Source organism: Raphanus sativus, chromosome 7 (genome assembly GCF_000801105.2).
Source record: "Raphanus sativus cultivar WK10039 chromosome 7, ASM80110v3, whole genome shotgun sequence".
NCBI lineage: Eukaryota > Viridiplantae > Streptophyta > Magnoliopsida > Brassicales > Brassicaceae > Raphanus > Raphanus sativus.
Window position 1 is genome coordinate 4,077,028 of NC_079517.1, and position 26,386 is coordinate 4,103,413.

At 37.1% G+C, this 26,386-nt stretch overlaps 6 protein-coding genes across 9 annotated transcripts; 2 read left to right on the forward strand and 4 right to left on the reverse strand.

Annotated features, from left to right (window-relative positions):
• The first annotated feature begins 2,281 nt into the window (after positions 1–2,281).
• Positions 2,282–3,920, forward strand: LOC108818446 (adenine phosphoribosyltransferase 5). The gene is made up of 6 exons (XM_018591418.2): positions 2,282–2,738; positions 2,847–2,957; positions 3,058–3,150; positions 3,244–3,393; positions 3,494–3,552; positions 3,707–3,920. Exons 1-6 carry the CDS (start codon positions 2,648–2,650, stop codon positions 3,773–3,775), a joined length of 573 nt encoding a protein of 190 aa, XP_018446920.1. The 5' UTR covers positions 2,282–2,647; the 3' UTR covers positions 3,776–3,920.
• Positions 3,921–4,487: 567 nt separating this feature from the next.
• LOC108818445 (vesicle-associated membrane protein 713) lies at positions 4,488–5,932 on the forward strand. Its single transcript, XM_018591416.2, has 4 exons — positions 4,488–4,823; positions 5,055–5,245; positions 5,383–5,546; positions 5,648–5,932. The coding sequence occupies exons 1-4, from the start codon at positions 4,601–4,603 to the stop codon at positions 5,736–5,738; spliced, it is 669 nt and encodes a 222-aa protein (XP_018446918.1). The 5' UTR covers positions 4,488–4,600; the 3' UTR covers positions 5,739–5,932.
• Positions 5,933–5,992: 60 nt separating this feature from the next.
• LOC108818444 (uncharacterized) lies at positions 5,993–6,839 on the reverse strand. Its single transcript, XM_018591415.2, has one exon. It carries the CDS (start codon positions 6,773–6,775, stop codon positions 6,053–6,055), a length of 723 nt encoding a protein of 240 aa, XP_018446917.1. The 5' UTR covers positions 6,776–6,839; the 3' UTR covers positions 5,993–6,052.
• Positions 6,840–6,975: 136 nt separating this feature from the next.
• On the reverse strand, positions 6,976–9,421 carry LOC108818443 (probable glycosyltransferase At5g11130). The gene is made up of 4 exons (XM_018591414.2): positions 9,054–9,421; positions 8,733–8,920; positions 7,797–8,151; positions 6,976–7,717 (listed from the first exon to the last, which is right to left on the reverse strand). Exons 1-4 carry the CDS (start codon positions 9,273–9,275, stop codon positions 7,055–7,057), a joined length of 1,428 nt encoding a protein of 475 aa, XP_018446916.1. The 5' UTR covers positions 9,276–9,421; the 3' UTR covers positions 6,976–7,054.
• A 10,192-nt stretch (positions 9,422–19,613) lies between these two features.
• On the reverse strand, positions 19,614–21,407 carry LOC108814152 (uncharacterized). Of its 3 annotated transcripts, none has more exons than XR_008936864.1 (3): positions 20,591–21,407; positions 20,105–20,179; positions 19,614–20,001 (listed from the first exon to the last, which is right to left on the reverse strand). XR_008936864.1 is itself a non-coding variant. In XM_056991083.1 (2 exons), the coding sequence occupies exon 1, from the start codon at positions 21,284–21,286 to the stop codon at positions 20,618–20,620; it is 669 nt and encodes a 222-aa protein (XP_056847063.1). In that variant the 5' UTR covers positions 21,287–21,407; the 3' UTR covers positions 19,614–20,179; positions 20,591–20,617. The 3 variants fall into 3 exon arrangements, 1 of the variants encoding a protein (XP_056847063.1); XR_008936863.1 differs by having other exon boundaries at positions 20,082–20,179; XM_056991083.1 differs by having other exon boundaries at positions 19,614–20,179.
• Positions 21,408–24,391: 2,984 nt separating this feature from the next.
• Positions 24,392–26,148, reverse strand: LOC108815898 (uncharacterized). Of its 2 annotated transcripts, none has more exons than XM_018588430.2 (5): positions 25,592–26,148; positions 25,320–25,486; positions 25,011–25,235; positions 24,776–24,886; positions 24,392–24,698 (listed from the first exon to the last, which is right to left on the reverse strand). In XM_018588430.2, the coding sequence occupies exons 2-5, from the start codon at positions 25,446–25,448 to the stop codon at positions 24,663–24,665; spliced, it is 501 nt and encodes a 166-aa protein (XP_018443932.1). In that variant the 5' UTR covers positions 25,449–25,486; positions 25,592–26,148; the 3' UTR covers positions 24,392–24,662. The 2 variants fall into 2 exon arrangements, with proteins under 2 accessions (XP_018443932.1, XP_018443930.1); XM_018588428.2 differs by having other exon boundaries at positions 25,320–25,481; positions 25,592–25,743.
• Positions 26,149–26,386: the final 238 nt, after the last annotated feature.

Here is a 26,386-nt window from a genome sequence, read left to right on the forward strand (position 1 = left end):
TATATTTTCTTCATGTTGCCGATGAGCTTTGTGATGGGTTTCTCGGTACGAGGTTCATTTACCCTTGAACTATACATTAGCTTTTTGATTTCTACTTCTTTAGCAATATACATACTCTCATACTCCATATGCTTAAATTGCTTGCAAGTTGCAACTTGAACTCTTATATACTCATAATTTCTAAATATAATCAAGAGTAATTCTTCACTCAGCTAGTAGAGTTGTGTATGAAACTGGATGGAGACTCTTTTATTTATTATTATTATTTTTTTTTGAATGAATGCTAAATTTTATTCATCAAAAAACCTTTTTACATCAAGTGAAACCTTAAACTAAAGACTGCTAATCCTATATCTTCTTTATTGCCTATACAGCTTCCTATAATCAAAACCCAACCAAGAGTGCAAAAAATATTTACATTCTTGTGCTAAACCAATATTGCAAAATGCCTTCAAATCTTTTTACTCCTTTAGATTGAACCAAGCTGAGCTTGTTCCTGATATACTTATCCAGGAGTTTTGTCAAGACCAGCATTGGCAGAGCTTTGTCTCCATGATGCCTTTTGTTTCGTTCTCTCCATAGAACATATAGAGTGGCCTGAAATGCATATTGGAGACAGAACCGTTTTTTCTTCTCCATTGTTGGGAGGGTGATCAACCGAACTATATCAACCCATCGAGTAGAGAAGGACCTGTGAAGGATCCCTTTTGTGAGCAGCTCCCAAACCTGAGAGGAAAATGAGCATTCAAAGAAGAGATGATTTCTTGTTTCTGAGGCGGTTTTACACAGCACACAGGTAGTAACAACTCCTTGGTTCCAACAAGAAATTCTATCCATAGTGGATAACCTATCTCTCATTGCAAGCCAGGCTATGAAGGCAAATTTCGGAGTAGCCTGCGAGAACCAGATGCTCTTTTATTATGCTAAACCTTACGAGCATGTTATGGACTCGTGTTTGTAGTGTTTGTTGGGGTGGGTATAAGATTCGGTTGTTGGAATTAAATTGTAATTTGTACCAAGGCTGTTGAGACTTTGTTTCATAGCTCGTGTAGTCCTTTCTTCTTGTTTTTTTTTTGAACTAGAGAAATTTTTTTTTAAACTGAAGCTCTATGGATGTTCTAATTTTATAGCCAACTATAATCAAGTGGGTTTTACTATTTCTTTGCATGAGAGAAATATCCTAAGAAATTGTTGTCTGTTTATCACCATCCATGATAATCATTTCAGATTCGCACATACGAAGAAAATATTTAAAATTTAATTACTCCACTAACCATTTATTATATTATTAATTTAATGTTTTATAAGTTGTTGAGCAGTTGCATGTATAATTTGGTTGAGAATGTTTAGTTACATTATAATTAATTATGGGTGTAACTGGATTGCAATATTTTGGAATGGAATGATGTGGAATGGTTGATTTCATTAATTCCACAAATTTTTTTACCATTTGTTATGAATGGAATGGAATGGTCATTCCACCAATTCCAAAAATAATTAGATAAAATACAAAGGAAATCATTCCAAAACAAATTTCTTCATGAATGAATGGAATGAATTCCATTCCATTTTCTGCAGTATTCCATTCATATCATTCCAATTCCTTTTATTCCATTAATTCCATTTTAATTTACCAGTTGCAGCCTATATCTAAAGCTGAATTCAAAACTAATACAAGCTACCAAAACCATAAAATTTAGTAATAGTTAGCATGTTGCATTCAAATTTATGAGCATCTTGGCTCTTTACTGATGAGAGTATAGTGGTGGTAGCTTCCGTAGTCAAGTACTTAACCTACGCTTTGGTTTCACATAAAAATCAGTACCGCTAGCTAAATAGTTGTTGCATACGCAATCTGTAAAAACTAGTTATCGCAATTGCACAAAAAAGTTTAGTGTAGTAGACAGAAATGTCAGCACTAGGAAGAGAGATTTAAGGAAAAGAGAGATAGATGACTAGAACTAAAAGTAATACATCTCCCACGCCTACAAATGAATATGAATACATTACAAACTACAGTTAGCAAAATTATTTTATTTACGCAAGTAGATGGGGATGAAGGAGACATGACACAAAACATGGAATGTGAACTAGTATATTAGGAGAATGGGCACTTCTTTTTATAGAAATGGTTTCATGCAGGGGCAGAGTATCGAATCTGGACTCTATAAGTGAGTGAGAGAGACTAATAAAAGCCAAAGATTCTCTCGAAGATCAATAAGATTTTCTTTCCACCTTCGGATTCTCTCCCTCTCTTCAATACTACTACTACTACTACTACTTGCTACGAATAAGCCCTTGTGATTATTGTGGTTTATAAATCCTGTGTGCCGACTCAGTTCGTGCGTGGGATACACACTCCAATCGCCATGGGATATTTTTCAGTATCTCTATAAAATATTAAATGCTCTCTCACCTACTTCCTTCTGCAACTGGTGGTAAACAGAAGAAGAAGACAGAGCCAGAGAGAGAGATATGATCTGATCTCATTTCACTTTCATTCTTCTGCGGGGGAAATTTAATTGTATTTCACTTTGAATTCTCTCTCCATTTACTCATCAAGAGAGATATTAATATACTACTCATAAGCTACTTGACCCTCACAAAAGTAGAGAGTGAGGAACTTTTTTTTTTAGAGTGAGGAACTATGTTTGCGGCGGAGAACGGGCTCAAAGGAGATCCAAGGCTTGAAGCTATATCAGCAGCCATTAGAGTCGTTCCTGATTTCCCCAAGAAAGGTCTTCAAAACTTGTTCCTCCCTCTGTGTCGTTTCACGACACACTTGATGTTCGTTCTTGCATGGTCTCTGTTCTTGATTTTAATATTCTCTTGTTTCTTTCGGACAGGGATTATGTTTCAGGACATAACAACGTTGCTGTTGGATCACAAGGCCTTTAAACATACAGTTGATATCTTTGTTGATCGCTACAAAGACATGCAAATCTCTGTTGTTGCCGGTAAACCTCCTCATCTTTTTCTTTCTTTCTTTCCACAGTTGTTTCGTCATCAAATTCTTGCATAGTTCAGTTGCATGCAAATATGATTATCTGTGAATAGGAGTCGAAGCACGAGGTTTCATGTTTGGTCCATCCATTGCTTTAGCCATTGGCGCAAAGTTTGTCCCTTTGCGTAAACCCGGAAAATTACCTGGTAACATTTTTTTTTAACATTTTTACTTCACTCTCTTGTCTTTTTTTTTAAAATTGTTTATTGAGACTGAAAAAGAAAAAACTGTAATTATAGGGAAAGTCATATCGGAGTCATATGAGCTCGAGTATGGACATGACTGTTTAGAGATGCACGTTGACGCCGTTGAGCCACGAGAACGCGTCATTATCATTGATGACCTTGCCGCTACCGGTGGCACACTCTCCGCCGCTATTAGCCTCATGGGTCAATTCTCTTTTTCCTATAAATAATATTCTTTGACTTATAATGAGATTTTATCTTCATTGGTTATGTGACATGTGTTAACAACTTTGACATTATATAGAAAGCCAGGGAGCTGAAGTTGTGGAATGTGCTTGTGTTATCGGCTTACCTGAAGTCAAGGTGAGTGACATTTCTTCTTACTTGGTTAAGAAGTTACCTTTGGCTTTGTTCTTTAGAAAGGATATGGCTTAGTGATAGAGTTGGGTTAGAATTTATTGTAAAAATTTACTCATTCAAGTTAAAATTTATTGTAAAATATTTGAATTGTGATAAGGGGCAACACAAGCTGAAAGGGAAGCCGCTCTATGTGCTGGTGGAGCCTAGTGGATTGGATAAATTCTGAGTAGGATACACCCGGTTAATTCCGGTCCAGTTTTCTCCTCCTGCAGAGATTATGTTGTTTAAAATTTTTGCTCTCTCTCTCTCTTTCATTGTCTTGTAGGTTATGGTGGATCAGTAACCTTTATCTTAATCAATTTTATAGCCTTTACTTTAATCTATTTATAGTGAGATTTGATGATTAAAGAAGCCTATAAAACGCATTCCTAATTTCATGCGCGAAAACCTGCAAAGTACTAGTGGTAGGTCTACTAAAGTTATTACTGCTTTTAGAGCTCTGGAAAGAAGTTGGTTGGTAGTCTTGGTACTATCTATTCTACGACAAAACACTATTCATTACTGCAGTAGTATAGTGCCAAAATATTATAATTTCAACTCAATATTATAAACAAAAATATATGTTGTCTGCTAGTGAAACCACTATGAGTTGGTCACTATGTTCATACTTGTTTTATTTTCTTAAAATACAATTTCATTATTTCATAGTTTGCACTTTTCAACAATCGAGAAGCGTATTTATATATAAAAAAAAACCATGAAATAAGTACTCGGCTACAAGCTCACGATGTTGTTAATAAATAACGGGCCGTATAAGATAGAAAGTAACATTGGGCTAAACGCCCAAGAGGTTCAAAAAGAGGCCAGATATGTTGGTTGCGCCTAAAAATATTCAAAATTCAAAAAGTGGTCACTGTAAAGCGGGCTTCAGATAAGACTTTACCATCTCTAAAATCATTATTAATTGATTACCAAGGAGAGGAGGGAGACACTCTTTGATTTTGCAAGTCGGTGTTGAACCCTTCTGAGATTTTGCGAGTCGGAGGAGTAGATGGCGATCTTATATGCGTTGGTGGCGCGTGGATCGGTGGTGTTATCGGAGTTCAGCGCAACATCCACCAACGCGAGCTCAATCGCGAAGCAGATTTTGGAGAAGCTGCCGGGTGAAGAAGACGTGGATAGCCACGTGTCCTACTCTCAGGATCGGTACGTCTTCCACGTCAAGCGTACCGATGGTCTTACCGTCCTCTGTATGGCCGATGAAACCGCCGGAAGTAAAAACCCCAATCTTCTCTCCCTAATTTTTTACTTGATTTTTTTTAATTCGATTTTTTTTTTCTAATCGGATATGGCTGAAGCTCAATTCTAGAGTTTTGGATGCTAAAAATCTCTGATGTGGTGAAAATGATTTACTTTGTTTGTTGTATGAGAGTTTGTTTGCTCTTTTAACTGTGAACCAAGTTTCAAACAACCTTATGGATTTGTCTAAATGTGGGTGGGGGCAGGGAGTATTCCGTTTGGGTTTCTGGAAGAGATACATCAGAGATTTGTGAGAAGTTACGGCCGTGCCATTCACTCTGCTCAAGCTTACTCCATGAACGATGAGTTTTCACGGGTTTTGAGTCAGCAGATGGAATACTATTCCAACGATCCTAATGCTGACAGGGTTAGCAGAATTAAATGTGAAATGTCTCAGGTACTGTTTAGTTTTCTCAAATTGATTTATATGACATCAAATAGTTTTTTTTTTCTTTCATCACTTTATCTTTTGACGAGTTGATGGAGTCTTGTGCACTGTTATTAACTTTCTGCTTGCGTTTGTTTTCTTTGCAGGTTAGAAACGTGATGATTGAGAATATAGATAAAGTCTTGGATAGAGGGGAGCGTTTGGAGTTGCTTGTGGATAAAACCGCAAACATGCAAGGGAACACTTTTCGTTTCAGGAAGCAAGCTCGCCGTTTTAGAAGCGTCATGTGGTGGAGAAATGTCAAGCTTACGTAAGTTTTCTTTGCTCCAACTCCTTTACATTTGTTCGTATAGTTGTTGTTGATGATTCTCTTGGCTCATGAGCTTGTTTTTTTTTTCTTTCTTTCTGCAGGATAGCACTGATACTTATACTCGCAGTGGTTGTATACGTCGCGATGGCCTTTGTTTGCCACGGGCCAAGTCTTCCTTCTTGTTTCAAGTAAGACTTTACATTCTCTTTCTCACCTTTCCCTTCTTGGGAAATTCATCAGTCTCTGCTCTGCTTTGGTTTTTGTAATCACTGTGATAATGCATTGTGTAAAATGTGTGTGTTTTTGTGCTTTTTTTAAGTATGCTATGTGCTTTGAATGATGTAGAGAATCGATCGTTATTATAAAATGTGATTTTTCACTGTGAATGTTCATTCATGTCTATAGGCTTTCGTGGATGTCATATTTTAAACGTGAAAATCAAAATGAGTGTTTGAAAACGCACACACTTTTAAAGAAACTAAGCAGAGCAAAATAAATGTTCTTTTTTACAAAACATCCATGAAAACAGATTGACCCTGAAACTTATCGACTTTAGATCTCAGAAACTCGAATCTCTTATCAAGACACGACCGCTTCATCTCCAAAGACCCCAATGTCCCTGTTGTCTTCATCAATCTCTCTCGAAACTCCCTCATCTCTTTTTCCTTGTCTTCAAGCTTCTTCAAACTCAACTCCATTTCTTTCTTGGCAAGAACCAAACCTTGCTCGCACGCTTCTTTCTCTACAGCTACCGTATCACGTCTTTTTATAAACCTGGTTGCCTCAACAACCTCCTCGAGAACAGACCGGAGCCAACTCACTCGGATCTTTGCCGTCTCTATGTCCTTAACGATCTCTAGAATCTCACTAGCTCGTGATTGAGTCAGCCGACGCAGAGGCGTTGACTGTAGCTCGAGAACAACCTCGGCTAGAGTCTCGAGATGGTACGTCCGTGTGGAGAGAGATTGGAGCTTGGAATCTGATGCAATGTCACCATACTTATCGAAAATGCTCTCAAGAGTGGAGGACAAACTAGCTTTAATTTTGTATCCTCCAACAGAGACAACGCCAGACGAACCCAAGGTTCTGATCGCAAGAGACTTGTTCAATGGAGAGAGAGTAAGCTCAGGGTAGAGAAGAACAGAGTCTTGGTCGTCATCGTTATAAACAGAACATCCTCTGTTCCAAAGAGGAACAGAATGTAGAGAAATCTCTGAACATAAACTCATTTTTATCTAGACACGATGCGTTAGAAAAGAAGAGAGAGCTCGAGAAAAAGATATGAACTTATCTTCTTCTCTCTCTCTCCCTCCTTATAAAGACGTGTCTATAATAATATTTTATTGTTATGCTGACTTTGACTCGATGAAACTCATCACTATGTCGCGTTCTTGACTTTGTCAACCTTTTCTAAATATAAAATGCAACACGAGAAGAAGTCATAGTCTCAGTAATCTGGCAGTAAATATTATCTATCAAAAGAGTACAACACTATATAGTATCCACTATTAAAGAGGAATACGAACATTAAGCCTACGTAACCAAATAGAATGCATAATCATATGCAACATATCATACGGCTTCGAAGGTCTGTTCACCACAAAGTGTTTCCTAACCTCAAGAACTCTCCTCTGCATCTCCAAGTACTCTTCTTCCGGTATCGCTTCCAAAATCTTCTTAATCTCCGGTATCTCCGCCACGGAGACATGAACCGAGAATATCTTCCAGTTCAACACGTCGCTGAACGGAAGGACGTAAGAATCAGCTATTATGACCGGAACGCAACCAGAGTAAAGAGACTCCACGATTCTCGGACTCGCCACTTCCCAACCGCTCGGACACAGACAGAACTTCGCTCGGTCCATCAGTTTCGTGTAGCTCATGGACTTGGGGAGATACTCGTAGACGAGGACGTCTTTGTCCTTTCCTTTCCAGTGTTTGAAAAGCACTTTCCGTACTTCTCCGTGGGACCCTCCTGCGAAAAACGCCAAGTGTCTGCGGTTCTTCGGTGGCTCTCCGTTGTGTGTCAACCCTAGTCTGCTGTATTTGATCTTGATCTCAGGTAACGAAACGTCTCTTATCGGTTTGAATCCCTCTGATGCATTGGCGTTGCATAGAGCTCTGATGAAATGCTTGTATAGTTCTGGATCTACAGCTGAAACATCAGGTGCCTTGAGCAACAAGGAAAAGTTAGGGTTAGGTTTTTTTTTTTTAACAGTTTAGAATAAATGTGTAACTACTATAACTCACCCAATCGTGACACGAGAGGAAGAAATGGTCAGCACCGCGGCTTCGATTCCAGTAAGGGTAACGGTCAGAGACGAGAGAGATGTAGTCTTTGACAATGTTCTGGAGACGGTCACGTGAATAGCTAATGTAAGGCCTATAGACAAATCGTATGATATTGACGATCCCTACAGGGATGTAGAACACGGTTGCTTCCTCCGGCGAAGCTGCTGCGAAACGGCTTTTCCCGTTCTCGATCTCGTCCATGAAGTGGCCTTCGATAGCGTAGATATCGTTGAGAGGACCTTTGTGAAACAGAGGAGCCTCTCCTTCTCTATATGCCCATATCTTAAATCTCTTCTCCATCTCTCTGTGGCTCCTGTTAATTGCTACGTGTAAAGATGTTAAAGAAAACATTACCTATGCATAACTCTTGATATGTTTAAGAGTATATATACTTTATATCTATAAATAAATGGAGAGTAGTGTAAGACTTTTGACACTTTTAACATAAAAGAGAAAAAAAGTAAATGATTATGTGTGCAAAGGTCAAACTATTGAGATATTGAGAGAAAAGGTTACTAAAAATGGAAACACCACTATTGCATAGGTTACTAAAAATGGAAAGTCATATAGAAATTTGATGCTGACACATATTTTTAGTAACGTTGATTTAGAGTAAAGTTCTTGGCGAAAACAAAAAGGAAGAGAGTACAAATCTATTGAGCACCTACTTGTTAGCTACATTTATTTATTTATTTAATCTCCATTTTTTATCACGCTAAACTAATTCAAATCTAACAAGGGAGATGCCTAGTGATCAAACTATACACAATGTTGTTCAAATAAAAACTATATACTAATTTGTATATTTTTCATAATATAATTTACTTAAACCTAATTAGAACTATAGAGAGAGAGAAGGACAAAGCAAAAATAGGAGAAAGAAAAGGTCTTAACTGATGAAAAGTAAAAGCGTTGAGATAGATAGATCCATTTGATGCGAATCCAGAATCCGAACCGTTCCTCCGATCACGACGAAGACGGGGATCCTCTTCTCCTGCTTTCTTTATGGATGCTCTTGCCATCGCCAAACCTTTTTCGATTCTCTCCGCCGCTTCATCGACTTCTTCTACCACTGACGACGACTGTTTCAATTTAAAAACAACATTAATCGAAAAATGAACTGAAAATCTCGTAGCTAAAATAGCTAACCCTAGAAGACAAAACACAAGAAAATAAAAAGAAAATAAACAAAACAAGAAGAAGAGTTTGAAGTACGTTGTTGAGAGTGGTGGTAAGACATGATGAAGAAGAACGCAAAGGAAAGAGTTTGAAGTAAGAGAGAACTGATTCAGGAGAAGACGGCGAGGAGACAGAGAGATGACAAGAAGGATCGTCGGAGGAGAGAAATCCGTTACGGTGGTTAAGGGAGTAGAAGAAGAGGATGATGACGAGTAATGGATATAACGCAAACGGCATCGTACATGTGAGATCCGCCATTAGTTAGTAACTTATACCTTCTTCTTCTACTTCAAGGCGTGAAGAGGATGATGAAGAGGATGATTTGTTGTGTTTTTATTAAAGAAGAAGAAAGGATGAATATGAGAATTTTAATTAGGGTTGTTTGTTTCTCTCAGGTTTATTACTCTTTTATACTTCCCTTGCTGATCTATTTATATGTGTGTTACTGATTGGCGTATAATCCGGTTTCAGATATTTTTTTTTTGCAAATTCTATTGGTATTATTGTTTTGGTCAATGACATTCAAGTGTAATTAAACGTACGTGACTCTCTTGAGTTTTATTTTGGCACGGTTTAGGTTGGAATTGGGTTCGGTTTTCAAACAAAATATATTTTGCTTTTTATTCGTTTTTTTCTTGTTTCGAAGATTGACTTTGTTAGGAATTTATCGATCTTTTGATTGCTTAACTAAATAACGACACAAGATTTTTAACCCAGTTCCCTTGCGGTACCTTTGGGGTAGGAACCGTCTCCCACAACATCCACTATCAATCAAAGGGTTTACACAAACGCTCTAAGCGCTCAATAAGAAAGACAACAAAGAATATGAGAGATCAAAGAAACTCTATCCCGGAGCGACATGATTCGAACAATGTCTCCTAAGTTTCTTCTACCCGATCTCTCTCCCGACTCCCTCTTTGTTCAACTTCTTGTGTTTCGGATAATATTAAAGCCTTGACTACTTCTCTATTTATAACTCCAGCCACCGACCTTGGCTTTCCTTTTCCTTATTGCGTTAACAATTTAGTTAACCGACACGAGAAGAATATTAGAAACCATCTAACGTTTTCCTTTTCTTTGTGCAGGTCTTCAAACGTTGCTGGACTTTGTGTGGGCCAGGAATTTGGGCTTTTACTTCACAATCTCCACCTAAAAGCCCATATTCTTCTAAACACCAAATGGCCCAATTTTACTTTACTCTTCTTCTTCCCCGTTAAGCTTTAGCCGTCGTTGAATCAATCTGCACCTTCTTCTTCGATCTTGAGACACGAACTGGTAATGACTTCGCCGAGTTCCTTCTCCAGTTAAATTCAATGCCCAGAGAGTTGCCATAAAGTATCTTATACTTCTCATCCTCATCCTCACAGAAATAAAATCTCTTGCGAATCCCTTTGACGTTTCCCGACGAACCAACTCCTTTCCAATATCAGCAAAACCGACAAACTGCATTTGTGTCATAACTCCGGTGTTCGCTCCGCCATCTACCTCCGAGTAAAGCATCTCCATCGTTGGCTGATAACACTTCAGCTCAGTGCTTCTCGATGTAATCCTGCAACTCCATTGGCGATGAACTCTGTTTGCGTCTCTTCTCTTAATGATGAATTTCCCGTTGATGTTAACCTCCATTGCAATGACTCCACCTTGGGTTTATGAGCTTGAGAGAGTTCGCGACTCTCCCTCATGCTTGACTTCCCCATGGTGAAAAACACAATCTGATAACCAACCTCTGCAATTCCGATCAATGTTCTGCACCTTCCGTTGACTTTTCTGACGAGACCCACATGATTCATCAACAATGACGTTTTTCGTCACGTTCCTCTATGCATCTCTCTGCAAAGCCCTTGTTGCCATTACTCCACCTTGAGCTGCTTCACCAGAGCTACTGTAACTTTCGACCACTTCTCTTCTCCAATAAGAGAATGTAATACTTGACTTTGGCCTAACCCATTGATCATTCCCTTGATAGTGAACATAACCTGATGCAACTTCAACTTGATCCTCCGATGCCAACCCTTTGTAATCTCAGGAATTACCAAGCTCCTCTTCATCTCTTTGTGCGAAGAATTCTGCTTGCCCTCTTGTCTCTTCTTAGTTTTTCCTGGTATCAAACTCGCCATTGATACCACCAGTACTCCAAAGTACGGTTCCCAGCTTCTATACAACTCTTTGTTGTAATGTGATAGCTTAACCATCCTTGACGTACGATAATTTTAATATGTCAAGCTTTTTTGATTTCAGCTTTACCAGACATTATTAAAAATTCCAATCGCAGCTACTATAAGGTAACCATTCTTCACACTTACTTTCTTTTTCCCTCTGTGAAACCATGAAACACTTAACTCATGTTCTTCTCTTTAATAGCTACTCCGACGACCTTCTTTGTCTTATCCGCTATTTTGATGATTCCAGGTAAACTTCTTTTTCTGACCTGCATCTTCTTATGTCTTGTCTCTTCCAATCTTTGAGACTCTTTATGAAACTCCATCTTGGTTTCTTTTGATTTACTGCAGCCACTCCACCTTAAGCAACCTCTTTTGCTTTTCCCGTAGCTACTCCACCTGAAGCTAAAATCCACCCTAGCTTCATAACTTTCGCAGGTAACCTTCTCACTGACCATACTTCTGAACTTTTGATTTTTCTTTATCAAAACCTTGCAACTTGATTCCCTTTGATACCTTTTGATTCTTATCATGTGCACTTGATCTTAGAATCAAATTCTTCCTTGAATCTATTGCATTAAACAGAACCGTACTTTCTTTAAATTTAAAGCAATCCCTGCTTCAAAACCCTTGTGCCTTAAACAACATAGTCTTGGACTCCTCTTTTTGTACCGCCGTTATCCCGAACAGAACACGCCATCAAGCTAACCTGGTAGACAGATTTTCGACACAAAGTTCAGTCCAAACTTCTTGTTTAACCTGATCCCTTTTCTAACAGTCTTGAGCCTCACTGCTAGTTTTTTTTCTTCTTTAGCTTTACTTGAGCTTCCCTGTGTTCGTATCCTTCTTACGGCAACACTGATTTCTAGATGTCAGTTACCATCATCAAGCACCCGCTCTCTCGTGAAAGCTTTCTCTTTAATCTTGTTGCAACATCATCATGCTTGAACCTGTAGACATCTTTACATCTTCTTGGACCTATGTCTTCTTCACACGCCTTCTCCCTTTGAATCATACTCAAGCAGTTACTGTTCTCTTCTTAAACTCACGCCTAATGAGCTGATAAACCTTCTACTCAGATTATGTCTTTGCACTTTAAGACAACCGAGACACCCCCTAACTTTGTAGCTCCACCTGGAATCACAATTCTATCTTGAACCTGTATTACAGCCTTGTAATATTAATAACTCCACCTGGAACTTGGATCCTTCAAAGTTACTTATGTCTTTTCTGAATTTTTTTTTTTTTTCACTGCTTCTCTTGATTCATAACCTTGTGAACCATGGCATTATATTTAACATTTGTGTCAGGCTTTAGACACATGTTATCACCTTCTTGTAGCTACATATACCATCTTTTAATGCCAGTAGACGTCCAAGAACCTTTCCACTTCTCTAGAATCTGCTTCACATACGAACAGCCCATCAGTCTTGTGACAACCGTACTGTGACGTAACAGAACTCCTTTTCTCTTGTCTTGAATTCTCCTCCTCCAGCAAACATAACATGTGCCCATCTTGCGCCGCTATTTAAACTCAAATAGGACACGCCGTCTAACTCCTGTGTTAGAAAGACTATCGACACAAGACCCATGTCACATATTTGCGAGTTAACTTTGAGAACGAAAGCACTCTCCTACACCTTAACTTCTTTTAGCCCTTCATCATGGCTCTTTCGTCGACTTCTTCCGACGTTCACGAACGATCACGAAACACTATTGTCTTTCATCAAACCATAACTGAAGCTCTAACATCATCTCCACCTTGATCTAAAACCCCTTGAAACATAGACAGTAACAACTTCCTGTTTCCATAGATCAACCTTGAACACACTTTGTACCGCCATGAGTAATGGAACCCGCCGCCTAACTTCCAATCTTGTTAGGAAGACTTTCGATACCGACCTTGTTCAACTCCTTTGAGATGAATGTTACTGCTTCGACGCCTTGTGCTATTACCCTTTGATCTTTCAACCTTGAATCTTTGGAGACGATGGATCGCAGATTCCTCGAAGAATAGATAGGTCCCATTGTCTTTTCTTCTTTGCGATTTCTGTTCAGACTCCTTGATTTCTTTAATACCCGCAATCAAAACCTGAATTGCTCTGATACCACTTGTTAGGAATTTATCGATCTTTTGATTGCTTAACTAAATAACGACACAAGATTTTTAACCCAGTTCCCTTGCGGTACCTTTGGGGTAGGAACCGTCTCCCACAACATCCACTATCAATCAAAGGGTTTACACAAACTCTCTAAGCGCTCAATAAGAAAGACAACAAAGAATATGAGAGATCAAAGAAACTCTATCCCGGAGCGACATGATTCGAACAATGTCTCCTAAGTTTCTTCTACCCGATCTCTCTCCCGACTCCCTCTTTGTTCAACTTCTTGTGTTTCGGATAATATTAAAGCCTTGACTACTTCTCTATTTATAACTCCAGCCACCGACCTTGGCTTTCCTTTTCCTTATTGCGTTAACAATTTAGTTAACCGACACGAGAAGAATATTAGAAACCATCTAACGTTTTCCTTTTCTTTGTGCAGGTCTTCAAACGTTGCTGGACTTTGTGTGGGCCAGGAATTTGGGCTTTTACTTCACAGACTTAGATTTATGTTATGGTTATCTACACATAGAAATAATTAAAAAGAAAAACATAGATTACATTCAACTAAAATATATCGATTTGGTTCGATTTAGTTAAGATGTGAAGATTAAAGAATATTCTTGTTTTATATGTGAAGATGAGAAGGTTATACGATTTATTTTATGAAAACATCATCAGTCGAAACGTATAATTACAATGTATATATTTTTAGCCAAAAATATTTTCATTGGCCATTTACGATAATACTCAAGATTTGAAAAATCCCCAAAAGGTCAAAAGAGCAAATCTCAGTTAAGTCAAAATTTCGAATATATAACAAAATAAGTGTATGCTTGATATTTTTATATATTACTTTCTTGCATGGCAAGGTAAGAAGGATGACTAACATCAGCACCAGTGCAAAAAAGGACAAAGAAACAACTTAAAACGGTAAAGTAATCGTGCTGAGAGAGGCAAGAGCAGAATCAAGAAGTCTTAGCCTAAGCCTTGGAGTCCATTTGAGATGGATACATATCTCCCCTGATTTAGCTCCATCTAACTCATAACATGATCACTGGGGCATATTGCTTTTAGTAAAACCAGTTACACCCATGTCTCTAGTTCCAAACCGGATTCAAGCTATCCGATACAACACTTGTCTTGGATTGTATTAGAGATATGTCGGACCGGAAGATGTGTATCTTACGGACTAAGATTGTGAAGCCCAACCCATGAAGAACCTCAAAACTAAATGGAAAGACTTGAAGAGCAAGTTAATTTCAAGATATTATTAGCATATTTACATTAAGTGTTTAGGAAAGTTAGCATTATCTATTGTTAACATTATGTTAATGTTAGCCATATATATATATGCATCTTGTATTCTCTTATTAAATATAACACAATAATATATTATATTCTATTCTACTTTACAGATTGGGTTTACGATTTCTTCAACATGATAACCACAAATGGAGTTTGCTTTTCCCACGAAATCTACAGTTGGTAAGTCTTCAGCAGCCGCCACTGTCACAAACATAACTCCTCTCACAGTCTCACATTTTTCTTCGGGGTGATCTGCGACCTTTGTACATCAGTCAACGAGAAGTTTTGGTTAAAAAGTTATTGAATTCGCTTTCTTTGGCTAAGGACGTTGTAGGAGCTCACCATGTCACCGCATAAATATAGTATTTCAAATTGATTAATACTAGTAAATGAGATGCTATTCGAAAGAAAATGTTATGAGGTTTGATCCTAACTTGTAAGAATAAGAGGAACGAATCTAATATAAACCTGGCCTCGATTATTTTGTAATCTTACTAGGCCAGAACTTGTGTTACCTTCTCAATGGGCCGGCCCAATTATTAAACCATAGTCTTAAATCTTGATCCCTTAGACTCATGCTTTCGTTTTGGTTCCTAATTATTGCGACACATAAACTCATTTAACGACTTGTCAACTATATGGATTCCTTAAAAGGGATAAAGATCAAAGAACTAAATTAAAATGAATAAAAAAATTGTGAAATGGTTGGGCACATGGGATTTTATGAACTCCATAATTGGTACTTCGAATCGTAAAGATTGATTGTCGTTATCAAAAGCCTGGGGGAGAGCACTTCACACAATTTCATGGACGTACGCAATATTTTTCTTTTCTTTTTTTGACCAAGTACGCAATATATTTTGTCATGACTCTATTAAGTTTTAAGAAACTTCTGACTTTTTAACCTCACTTTACGCAATGGTTTCTCGACTTCTACTTTTCCGGCGGGATCTCACGCTAGATTCCAGTTGACATTGAAGATTTGAACGTTGCCGTTTTCTACTTCGATTTTAATTTGTATTTTTCTATAATGTGAGTGGTTGTAAAATTTCTACGAATAAGAGACATTATTAAAACAACAAGTATCTTGTTTTGTGAGAAGTGTGTGTGTGGATAGAACGATTTGAATTATTCAGACCGAACCAGAAACTCACAAGAACAATGTGAGCGAGTTTTAGGATTTTTTAAAAAATAAAGGAAAAATGCCCAAGGAAAAATGCCCAAGTAAAATTATACAATAGTGGCAAGACGTTGTAGCCCAATGGTTAGGACGGGTCCCCGTCTGCATCCAGGTAGGAGGTTCGATCCACGCCGGAGGGAACTACCTTGCAACGCTCTTGTCACCCACACGGATATGGGCCATGCTTTCGGCCCATTTGAAAAACTGGGAGGGGCGTCTATCCGTGGGCATTCCTTCCCCTTGGGGATTAGTCTGGGCCTTCTGGGCCTGGGATACCCCCAGGTTAAACAAAAAAAAAAAAAAAAAAATTATACAATAGCTGTAAGAAGTGCCAAACCACAACGGGAGAACGAAAAAAAGAGAGAGAAAAAAAAAGTTATATAATCTCTTTGTGGTTTCTCATTGTCACATGTAGTGTCTGTGGATTGGCTCTTCTCTAGCTAAAGCTAAATAGTTAATTACTTATCTTAATGAAAGCGTGTGGGTCATTACTCATCACTCATTTCTCGTTTCCCCTACCTCAACTGCTTACTAATCTGTAATCAATTGTTTAGCAAATAGTTCTTTTTATTCGTTTTTAAATAATGATGTAATTAAACTTGTTTAAGAAAAGTACCACTGAAGGGGTTATGTTTGGTTAATATTAATGATTAAAATGACAAGTAAATTGTGACTTTAAGAGAATTAATAAAAATTCAAGCATACAAAAGGTTAAGTACAATCAGCTATACCGTGTTTAAAATATAAAGCTAAAAATATTATGATTTTACTAAATTATTTTGGTCAAGAATAAAGCTTAACTAAATTGACACTGTTTGACAAAAAAAACTAAATTGACACTATATATAACTTTAGTAGGAAAGAACATAGACATGAGCCTTGATTCTTGTATTTAATAGTCATAATTACCGAAAACAATTAATACTCCCTTCGTTTCTAAATAAATATTATTTTGATATTTTTTTACGAAAATTAAGAAAATAACAGAAATATATGTAATTTATTATTAATTACATATTTTTGACCAATAATATTTGAGATTAATAAAATTATTTATAAAATTAATACATTTTGTAATTAGATTTTAGTTAAAATTAAATATAATTTATATTAGAACTGTAAATTGATATTTTTTGAATAAAAAATGTTAGAATGATATTTATTGTAAAATATTATTATGAAATAGAGAGAGTATAATTTATCAGATTAAAGACTATCATGTGTGACCGCAATCTTATAATTCTGCTATACTAAACAGCTACATATCACAATTAAAATGAGGTGTTCAACAGAAAAAAATGTTGAATATCTAGGTCTCCTCGATCACTGAACTGCCGTTGTTGACCAGTCCACAAGTTTATTTAGGAATGTGAAATTCTGAATAAACAAAATATTATCAACTTTGGATTCATCAAAACAGGATCGTTGCCAAAAGAGAAGGATCATAGCTCGCAGATTATGATCGTGTGGAAAGAACATTAGTCATGAATTGCAAACTTATACTTTTGGTCTAGGTCTTTAAATAAATTAAAAATATGAAATTAGTTGATAGCAGGTCCAGTGATCATATTCTGACCTTTTTAGCTAATATATTTTAAATAGCGAATATCAAATCATAAAATTTAATATGGTCTTAGCACCAAAATTATCTAAGAACTTGTTTGTTGAGCCAACTAATATTGTCCGTTCTTTAAACAACAAAACTTAAAAAGGAAGATTTTAGAAATTCAATAATCAAAAGCCAAAAGGAAAAGGAGCATTTCGGAAGAAAAATTATGTAGATATTATTTAATATAAGTATATTAACATATAGTCCTCAGTCCGTATTCATCTCATCTGCTTTGGTTAAAAGTCGGTTTGACCAGAGAACATAACTCACTCACAAACGTGTCAGATGAACAAGAGCTCAACAACAACAAATTACGTGTGATTAGGGTATAAACATTTGATAACATACCTTAGTGTGATATTGATAAAACTTATAGACAGTGGAATTATGGAAATAAAAGAGAAAATGTATACTAACTACTAAGTTCTAGAAGAAGAAGAAAAAGAGAGTATCAAGCTGTTTGTATTTTGTAACCTCACGCTTCGGACACAAGCAACCCTAACTTCAAATCTTTTTTAGAGATTTTCAATCCACCACGCAAAACACACTCACTTTCGTTATTTTCTGACTTGAACTCACCAAATGAATGTAACCCTTCTATTGATTTAGTTAGAGCATCTTCAGTTAAGCACTAGTAAAAATCACGTTCTCCTAAATAGTTCTTCTGGGAAGCCGTTAAAGGTGTGCACGACTTCGTTGGGGTCGACACGTTAGAAGTAACGCTTTGTATTTATTAAAAACCTAGATTAAACAGCCATCTATATGGTGTATAAGATGCATTGCTTAATGGTACCGAGACGGATCTTGTAAATCTAATTAACTATGGTAGACTTGCGGAAAATTAAAAAATCGTCAAAAGATTTTGTCTATGGAAGATGAAATCTTAGTTGCACCATGTTCAAGCAGTATCTCCCCTGCTAATTACGGAAGATACATAGTTTATTTCTGCTTGCACATCACAATAAGTTTGGTTTCCACCTCACCCTAAATCCTAATAAAATCGGTTTCACGCATCATCGCGCTCAAGTCTTCGTTTTTTTCTCTTATGGTGCTAATGATTGGGAATAAAATAGTAGTACTATATCCCTTTTATATTTATTTACGTTTTAGGAATTTTGCAAGTTAGTCGACCGGCCTGCCTGCTATGATGTCACTATGAAATGAACCCAGTCCATGATGAAAAGGATATCAATATAACTATAAGAGATATACATCTAGTACTAGTAGTATCATAACAATGATTGAACAATGTGATGGTCGCATATAGTCTTCCAGATAAGGAAGACGTGTAACCCCATCTTCATTCCCCTTTTTCGTCTCTTATAAAATTGAATGATGATGCTACGATCCCTTATACCACCCTTATTCACCAGTTTTTTTTCGTTCAATTTATTGCAATGCGCCTCTTAGAAGATCTAGAACACTACTAGTAATATTTATAGTCGGCTTATTTCTCATGATGTCACTATAATTTGAATATATGAAATTTTCTTTTCAACTACCAGTCTCCAACTTACAAAAAAAATTATGATCTACCAATTTATTTGAATTTCATACTCTAAATAAACAAGATCTCACGTAAGACATAAAAAGCTATTTGACGCTCACATAAATCGTCCCCGAGCCTTCTTCCCATTTCGAGAGCCGCCAAGTAGAAAGAACATGAAAGACCTGGCATTTTGGCAAAAATATCGACCATAGTAACAGAATCAGGCAAGTGTAGTTACAAAAGCGTATAGAATAAAAAACATGAAATGCGTCTCAAAACATATAAATTACATTTAAGTTCAAAAAAAAACATATAAATTACATTTTTAGTCAAAGAAAACATAAAAAAATTCATCATGGTTATCTCTTGTGCTTGCGGTAGATTATTAAAAGAGTGAAAGCTACTACCAATTTGACATGTTCTTAGAACAGAATGTTGACATATGAGCAAACTATCTGGATGTGTGTATGTAACTAAACCCAAACAGGTTAGTAGTATATCCCCGAGAAAAAAAATTGTAATGGGTTCAATGCTTAAACCAAGACAGATTGAACATAAACCGATCTTAACCAGAGGGGATCCATCATTGAGAAAATATTACAAATCTGATCCAACTTTGTGGTAACCAACGCTTCTATTCATCACTGTACGATCATTAAAAGCAGAGATATTTATTGTTCATAATGGACGTATCCTGGATGTTTAGGAATAAGATCCGAGTATAATAGTGCCCAGAGATCATAAAGACGTATCTTTCAAACTTTTGCCTCTTGTTTTTCCCTCTTTCAAATTTTCCAATTTTACATGTTCATGAATTTAATGATTCCTCTAATTTCTCCCTATTCAGATGTATTTTCCCGCAAATCCTCTGCAAATGTTCATGTTCATTTGGTCGTTTTCTAGTTGGTCCGTCAGCTATATCCAAATATACACTTTCTCGTTTTTTTTTCTTCCTGATTTTCCATTTTCCTTTCGAGCCCTTATGTGAAATATTGTCATCAATGTTCGTCCAGAAAGACCATGCTCAAACCATTTTACTATGTCACTTATTATTTCTGCTGGTTATTTTTATTTGTTCATCTTTCAATTCCATGTACCGTACCTAAAGTTAGTTCAAACTCCATTACCAAACGCAACCTGAAAAGAGTTGAAAAAAGCAAAATAACCACACCCAAAAAAAAATTAACAAGCAAAACGAAATAAATAAAAGAACATACCTCACACGACGAACAACGCATACCTTGAAAATCAACGGACGACGGTGAACGGGACGGTCGACTTCACGGAAAGCGAATACACGGGAATCTGACAAACACTGCATACAAATACAAATACAAATACACCATGGATATGAGACTACTTGTTTATGAAAAGATATAAAAAAAACAACTGAATTGAGAAATTTGATTCATATCATATCAGTTCACCAGATTTTTTATATAATTGATTCTTCTAGCTAGGTTCAATTTCGAGAGTCCGACATCTTTTTTTGTTTGACAGAGACAGTAAATATGTACAATGCGTTTCGCATCTTTCTTCACCCAAACAACAACAACAAAACAAAAACGATCATCTTCGTTTTACAAAACTTGATTTCGAGGCTGAGACTCTCTCATCCACAATCGCCGTCCGCTAGTCTTCTTATCCAGAGATCTATCGCCACATAGCAAACCCTGTTGTGGTTCTTCTTTTTTTTTTTTAATAAAAAAAAAGGAGAAGAGCAAACCTGAAATCTGAAAAATCAAAATCAGATTCAATTACACTCGGTGGCTTTCGACATGATCGATAGCCTGCTGGGACGAGGCTGATACGCAGCTCGTCTTTTCAAATGATGCGACGAAGGCCTTATCAGAGTCGTTAACGCTCTTCTCACCCACTCTCCCTCGACGCCACCGATCCTCACAAGCGAGTTCGTCATCGCGGATCTCCGCATATTCAAACTGCTCGCCGGATACGACGACGCCGCTCCTTGGCCGTGCGGATTCGCAACGTTTTTGTGGAGACTGCATCGGAAAGATCCGGGATGCGTCGTCGGAGAGCACATACACCTCCTCGGGGAAGAAGAAGAGGAAGAGATCTTGCTAGGCTGCGGTTTCTTCGTGACGGAGATGGATCTGTTCGTCGGCGAGATGGATCTGCTGTCGAGAGAGTAGCGAAACGATTGAGCAATCGGCTGGGGGTTGTATAGATTGACGCGAGTCGGAGACGCAGATCGGTGGTGGTGGTTGTTGCTGAAGAAGGCTGAGGACGGAGAGGAGAAGCTAGAGCTCGTGGACGAAGCGAACGCTGAGGAAGACGACGACGATGGAGTGGCTGCTCTAGAGTAATCGCTGCAGAATCGACCCGACGGTGATTGGGAACGGAGGACGTGGCCGGTTGACTTGGTACGAGACGACGTGGTCACCATTGTTTTTCTTTGCATTATTTAAAAAGTCAAAGAGATTTTGAAGATAGTCTTTCTCAGGAGGAAGGGGGCTATTGAGATGATTGCTTCTTTAGAAGGTCCCGGAGGGAGGTTGGTTCGGCAAACCTAGCGAGTCTCAGGAACCGAATTTATAGCAAAAGTTCTTCAATGGCATGAATTGTAAATACTTCCCAACGTTTTGACCTTTTCCGAAATTTGGGTAATTTCTATATTGGGTTAGTCAGACTTAACCATGGTTAGCTAATATTAATTGGCTTTTATTTCTTTCTTTTTTGCCTTTTTTCTTTTGTTTTTTACAACTTGGCAGTTTTGCCGTTTCAAAAGGAATCGGGTTCTTGATCCAACGGCTGAGGAGGACGACACAGAGGAATGCTTTTCTGGGCAGTTACAAAAGCTGCCACGTACGATGACTAAGAAAGATGTCAGTGATAATTACTAAATGTCATTGCCCGTTGTTTTGACAGGAGCTGGATTTACAATTCCTATGGTCTTTTTTTTTTCTTGTTGTCTTCACAATCCCAATATTTTCATAACGGTATTCAGAAAATGCATTTATATGAATACCTTATTTTAAGAAGATTATAATAAATCAATATATGAAATGAATAATTAGTATGTTTACCTAACATATTTTCAATAGTAAAAATATATTAATGAAATTAATTATAAAGAAAATGCAAGCAATTTATCAAACTTTTCAACTGAACATTGTATTGATCTTATGTGTTGGTCTGAAACACGCGTTTGGTTGAATTCTTCGTTAGACTTGGTCTGTTAACATCAAATATTAGTTGCTAATATTGAAAGTAACTGCTAGTATCTAACAATAATATAGAATCTTAGAGAAGTTCCATCGTTGAGTATGTGCTCATGAGTTTAATAGCATAAATAGCTGAGGAGGGTTGCTGGATCTCTCCTTTTAATGGGGTCTACCCAATAGGCAAAGTGAATCCGTAAGAAAATATATTTGCTGGCTTTGCTGGAAGAGACATAACAATACTAACCAAAGAAACGAGTGATGGGATGCTAAAGAGAGAAGTTGATGTAGCTAGTTCCGTACAAGGCACTAGTAATCGTCACTTCGCAACACATTATATATGGTTTGCTCACAAAAAGAAAATGGTTTGTAAAGAAACATCGTAATGCCATATTTTTATTCGGGAGAGTTAATTTATACCATATAATAATCACATTTAACCAATCAAAGACATGTCAACAACTTTCCACCTCAAACCTACTGGTGAATTGGCAAAATTCTTGGAAGGACTTCAAAGCAAGGTTATAACTATAATGAAACTAGAATTCGTTATACTTGTTTCAGTGGAGGGGAATCATCCAAATTTGTTGACATTGGCCTCAAAATTAGGTATTGATGGAACTAATGATTCGAAACTTCCATACTTTGTTTGGCAAAGAACAGCGGAATAGCTGATAAATTAGCTAACACACATTGTCGTGTCTTCTGGTGGTGGATGAGACCATTTTTTTAAAAAGGTGGATGAGGCATTTTATGAAGGAGATATGGTAGAACCATATTCTGTAATTCATAGTACCAGTATATCAAACTTTTGTGTAGCTCATAGTAATAATATTTCAATTCAAACTTGATGGCGCTAACATAATATACTAACTAAAACAGACATATCAAACATTACGGCCTATACATTATATACATACTAAAATAGGTAGGACGACCGTAACGGGTTGATTTTAGACAAATCTAAGAAATATAAATAATGTAAGATAGTAGGGGGATCAATACAATAATGCGGGGCACATGGAGTTCTTGTTGGGTGAGTTAGGGACAAAACAGTTGGTTTTGTATGGTCGGGACATACATTGTGTTAAAGGCTTAAAGCAATAGGCCAACAACATCAAACCACCTCCCACATAACTAGAACACGTGTGGCTGAGTCTCGTACGTGTCCAGGCTTACCTAGCCTCTTCATAACAATCTAAGAGACAAAAGTGTTAACTAGTGATCCAATGTCTGACACTAGATTTAGAGTTATTTAACATGGTCATGATCCTGTTCATGGTCATGTAGTGAGTGGGGCATGTGATTATTGCTCTTATTACAATCTATCTACTAGTACTCTACTATAATCTCAAACCACCTATTTTTGGTAGCTTTCCATTTTTTTTACCTTTTTCAAAGTTTTCTATTAGCAAGGAAAGTCTTACTCTAGTGGTGTGGAGATGATGAGAGTAATTTTGTAATCTTGGGTCACTGATTTAGAGCAAATAGATTGATTTTTATGGGAGAGTAGAATTAAAGCGTGTTAGAGTCCTCTAATAACGGAAAAGTGTCTAATACATCATGCAATAAAAAGAATTATGCTGTGATAATATTAAACAGAAGAATCTTATGTATTTGATTGATGGCTTCATGCCAATGGTAGACTAGACTTTGGGTGACTATTTAATTTGAGAGCCCATTTATTAAGAAGAATATGCTTATTTTATCCCGGTATATTCTGATGTATCCTTATTATTAAAGTGGAGGTAACAAATGATGTTGTACTAAGTATTCAATACTATAATAAACCTAAGTTTCAATGATAATAATGATGTTAGGCATGACTTGCCATTCTTTTTCTTCTCTGCTTCGACACCTCCCTGTAGATTTGATTAAAATCAATAACCATCAACCTAAAAGAGACATTTGAATATCTTGGTATTATCTAAACAATCCAGAAAACCTATAGTGATTATATATTTTACCAACATCAATCATCTCCATGTTTTTAATTTTCTTGGTTAAAGGTTTTAATCATACCAATAGTTACTTCTCTGTTTTCTCTGTAAACTGTGTAAAGCAATTTTTGAGAAGTGATTTTCACTGCTAAGTTTATTATATTTGGTTATTATTTATTAATCTATTATCAAACGCACAATCCCCGGCCAGTTGGCTATTTCCGGTCAGACCGGCATATCCAATCTGATTTTGAAAACATCTCGCTGATATTAAAAAATCCTGTAAATTACGATTGGTTAAAGGGACAAGAATGGTTCGGTCTAGTTAGGTTATGCCAACGCATATACAGAACCAACCAACTCGTCTCTATCCCAGATCGAGCTTCACACCTCAAACGGATCAAAAATCTAAAACTTGGCTCAATGCCAATTATCAACCAAAATCTCACCAACTTTTTAGATCTTACAAAATGAATCTTAACGTAGCTTCAGGTATAAAACAAAGTCAGGTCCATGGCTTCCTCTAATATTTATCCCACTTCTGTGGCTTTATCTAAATCCGATTGATACATAACATTACTCTAATGAGTATGATCAACATTGCAATAAAACCGCTGGAGTTACACACATCCTACTGCAAAAACAACTGAAAGGGAAACAACCCGGATTGTGATCGTCACCTCAATGACCCAAAGAACCGTGGTGGCCAGACCTAGAGAAGCAAACACAGTTACAATTTGTATATTTCATAACAACATTAGTAGCTAGAAACGAACTACAAAGACTTACACGCAGAAGAGCTTTGCCTTCGATGAGATTGTAAGGTACAGGTCCGAAATTACGTGAATCAGTTGAAGCATACAAGTTATCTCCCTGAATCCAAACATGGCCTTTTGGAACCTATTCAAAAGAAGCAACACATATATGCTTGTATCACAAGAAGAGCCTAAAGCATAGAACTTTGCACATTTTATACCAAAAGATTGAATTTTTGAATGGAGAGATTGGTGAACGACACCCATACCACAACGCTGACGGAGCTATCACCAACCAAAGGATCCGCAGAGAAAGAGAGTCTATGCCCTTCTAAACCCAAGATCCTCTTCGTCACCATCCTAGTCGGGTCAGTCGGAGATCGAACCAACACAATGTCACCGAGACCAATCTTACCGAACCGGTGCGATAAATGTTCCGCTAAAATGACATCCCCCGTGAGGTTAAGCGTCGGAAGCATGCTAGGACCTTGAACCTATTAAAAAGACAATACAACCCCCCGAATCAGATTTCTTGTAGAAGCTAAGAAAAGAGATTTGAAATTGCAATGATAACAGACATGGGTTGATGAGATTATGTAACGATCGGTGACGTGGATCAAACAGAGAAACTTGGCTACAATTGATACTTGCTCGAATGCTTCCTTCGCGGTTCCACGCCATTGGTTTAGATATCTCAGCCATCTCATGTCTCGACAAAGGCACCGAACCAGGTCCGGATTCTACGCTTAAAACGACAAGCAGTTGGTGATTTTAAACTCTAAACGGCAGCAAGTTTTGATGGGGAAGATGCGCATCTAATGGGTTAGAGAGGAGGTCATCGGAATCATACCTGAAACTGGATCGGGAGAGGGGTTTAGGGTTCAAGCTTCTAAAGGTGAGTTCTCGTCGAAGCGACTAAATTATTCGGGTTAAGAAAGAAACAGACAACAAAGAATAGGGGCTTATTTGATAATTCCAACAAAATATAAAAATAAACTTGAAGGTTTACAACGTAAAATCTATTAGATTTGTTTTTCTTCTAACAGTGCAAAGCTTTGGCCAAATCTAAAATTTAGGGGCCTAAAATGTTTTTTTTTTTAACTTTTGTAAAAAAAAAAACTTTTTAAAAATAATTTTAGAGACACTTATCTATATAAAATCCTTTCAAAAATTTTAGAGACCAAAATCAATATTTCATAGTTTTCGCAGTTCCAGATTTGTTTATGTTTCTGTCTTCATTCTGTTGACAATATTTCAGCTTTTTTTTGCATTGTTTAGATACATCAGTCTCGGTTGACGGTTGTAACAAGTGTTGGAGCAGCGAACTCTTGCTACTTACCTCAAGAAATGCTGTGACAAGAAGGCAAGTAAGAGTTTAGGTTTCTTTAGCCAGCTCGGCATGTCAATATGCGTTTAATACCTCATCTCCTCAACTAATTAACCACAGATGTGCTTGATGGAATCTCTGACTATTGTGTCTAATATATATACGCATTCCAATAGTGGAGTATTATAGCTCTATTGACTTATCTAGTGTGTGTGTGTGTGTGTGTGTGTGTGTGTGTTGGTGTTAATAAGCAGGATGAGTTTGAAAATTAAGATGATTGGTAAAACACAATTACTAGTTTATATAACAAATCTAAGA

Bases quoted from the DNA above. Each gene is read 5' to 3' on its own strand.
- LOC108818443 (XM_018591414.2), bottom strand. From the start codon at position 9,275: ATGGCGGATCTCACATGTACGATGCCGTTTGCGTTATATCCATTACTC. The intron at 8,152-8,732 runs GTTAAGACCTTT...AGCAATTAACAG, and splicing joins AACGCTTTTACTTTTCATCA to GAGCCACAGAGAGATGGAGA. The intron at 7,718-7,796 runs GTGAGTTATAGT...TTGTTGCTCAAG, and splicing joins TCCTCTCGTGTCACGATTGG to GCACCTGATGTTTCAGCTGT.
- LOC108814152 (XM_056991083.1), bottom strand. From the start codon at position 21,286: ATGCAAAGAAAAACAATGGTGACCACGTCGTCTCGTACCAAGTCAACC.
- LOC108818445 (XM_018591416.2), top strand. From the start codon at position 4,601: ATGGCGATCTTATATGCGTTGGTGGCGCGTGGATCGGTGGTGTTATCG. The intron at 4,824-5,054 runs GTAAAAACCCCA...GGGTGGGGGCAG, and splicing joins GGCCGATGAAACCGCCGGAA to GGAGTATTCCGTTTGGGTTT. The intron at 5,547-5,647 runs GTAAGTTTTCTT...TTCTTTCTGCAG, and splicing joins TGGAGAAATGTCAAGCTTAC to GATAGCACTGATACTTATAC.
- LOC108818446 (XM_018591418.2), top strand. From the start codon at position 2,648: ATGTTTGCGGCGGAGAACGGGCTCAAAGGAGATCCAAGGCTTGAAGCT. The intron at 3,151-3,243 runs GTAACATTTTTT...CTGTAATTATAG, and splicing joins TAAACCCGGAAAATTACCTG to GGAAAGTCATATCGGAGTCA. The intron at 3,394-3,493 runs GTCAATTCTCTT...GACATTATATAG, and splicing joins CGCCGCTATTAGCCTCATGG to AAAGCCAGGGAGCTGAAGTT.
- LOC108818444 (XM_018591415.2), bottom strand. From the start codon at position 6,775: ATGAGTTTATGTTCAGAGATTTCTCTACATTCTGTTCCTCTTTGGAAC.
- LOC108815898 (XM_018588430.2), bottom strand. From the start codon at position 25,448: ATGAGATGGCTGAGATATCTAAACCAATGGCGTGGAACCGCGAAGGAA. The intron at 25,236-25,319 runs GTCTGTTATCAT...TCTTTTTAATAG, and splicing joins ACATAATCTCATCAACCCAT to GTTCAAGGTCCTAGCATGCT. The intron at 24,887-25,010 runs GTATGGGTGTCG...TCTTTTGAATAG, and splicing joins ATAGCTCCGTCAGCGTTGTG to GTTCCAAAAGGCCATGTTTG.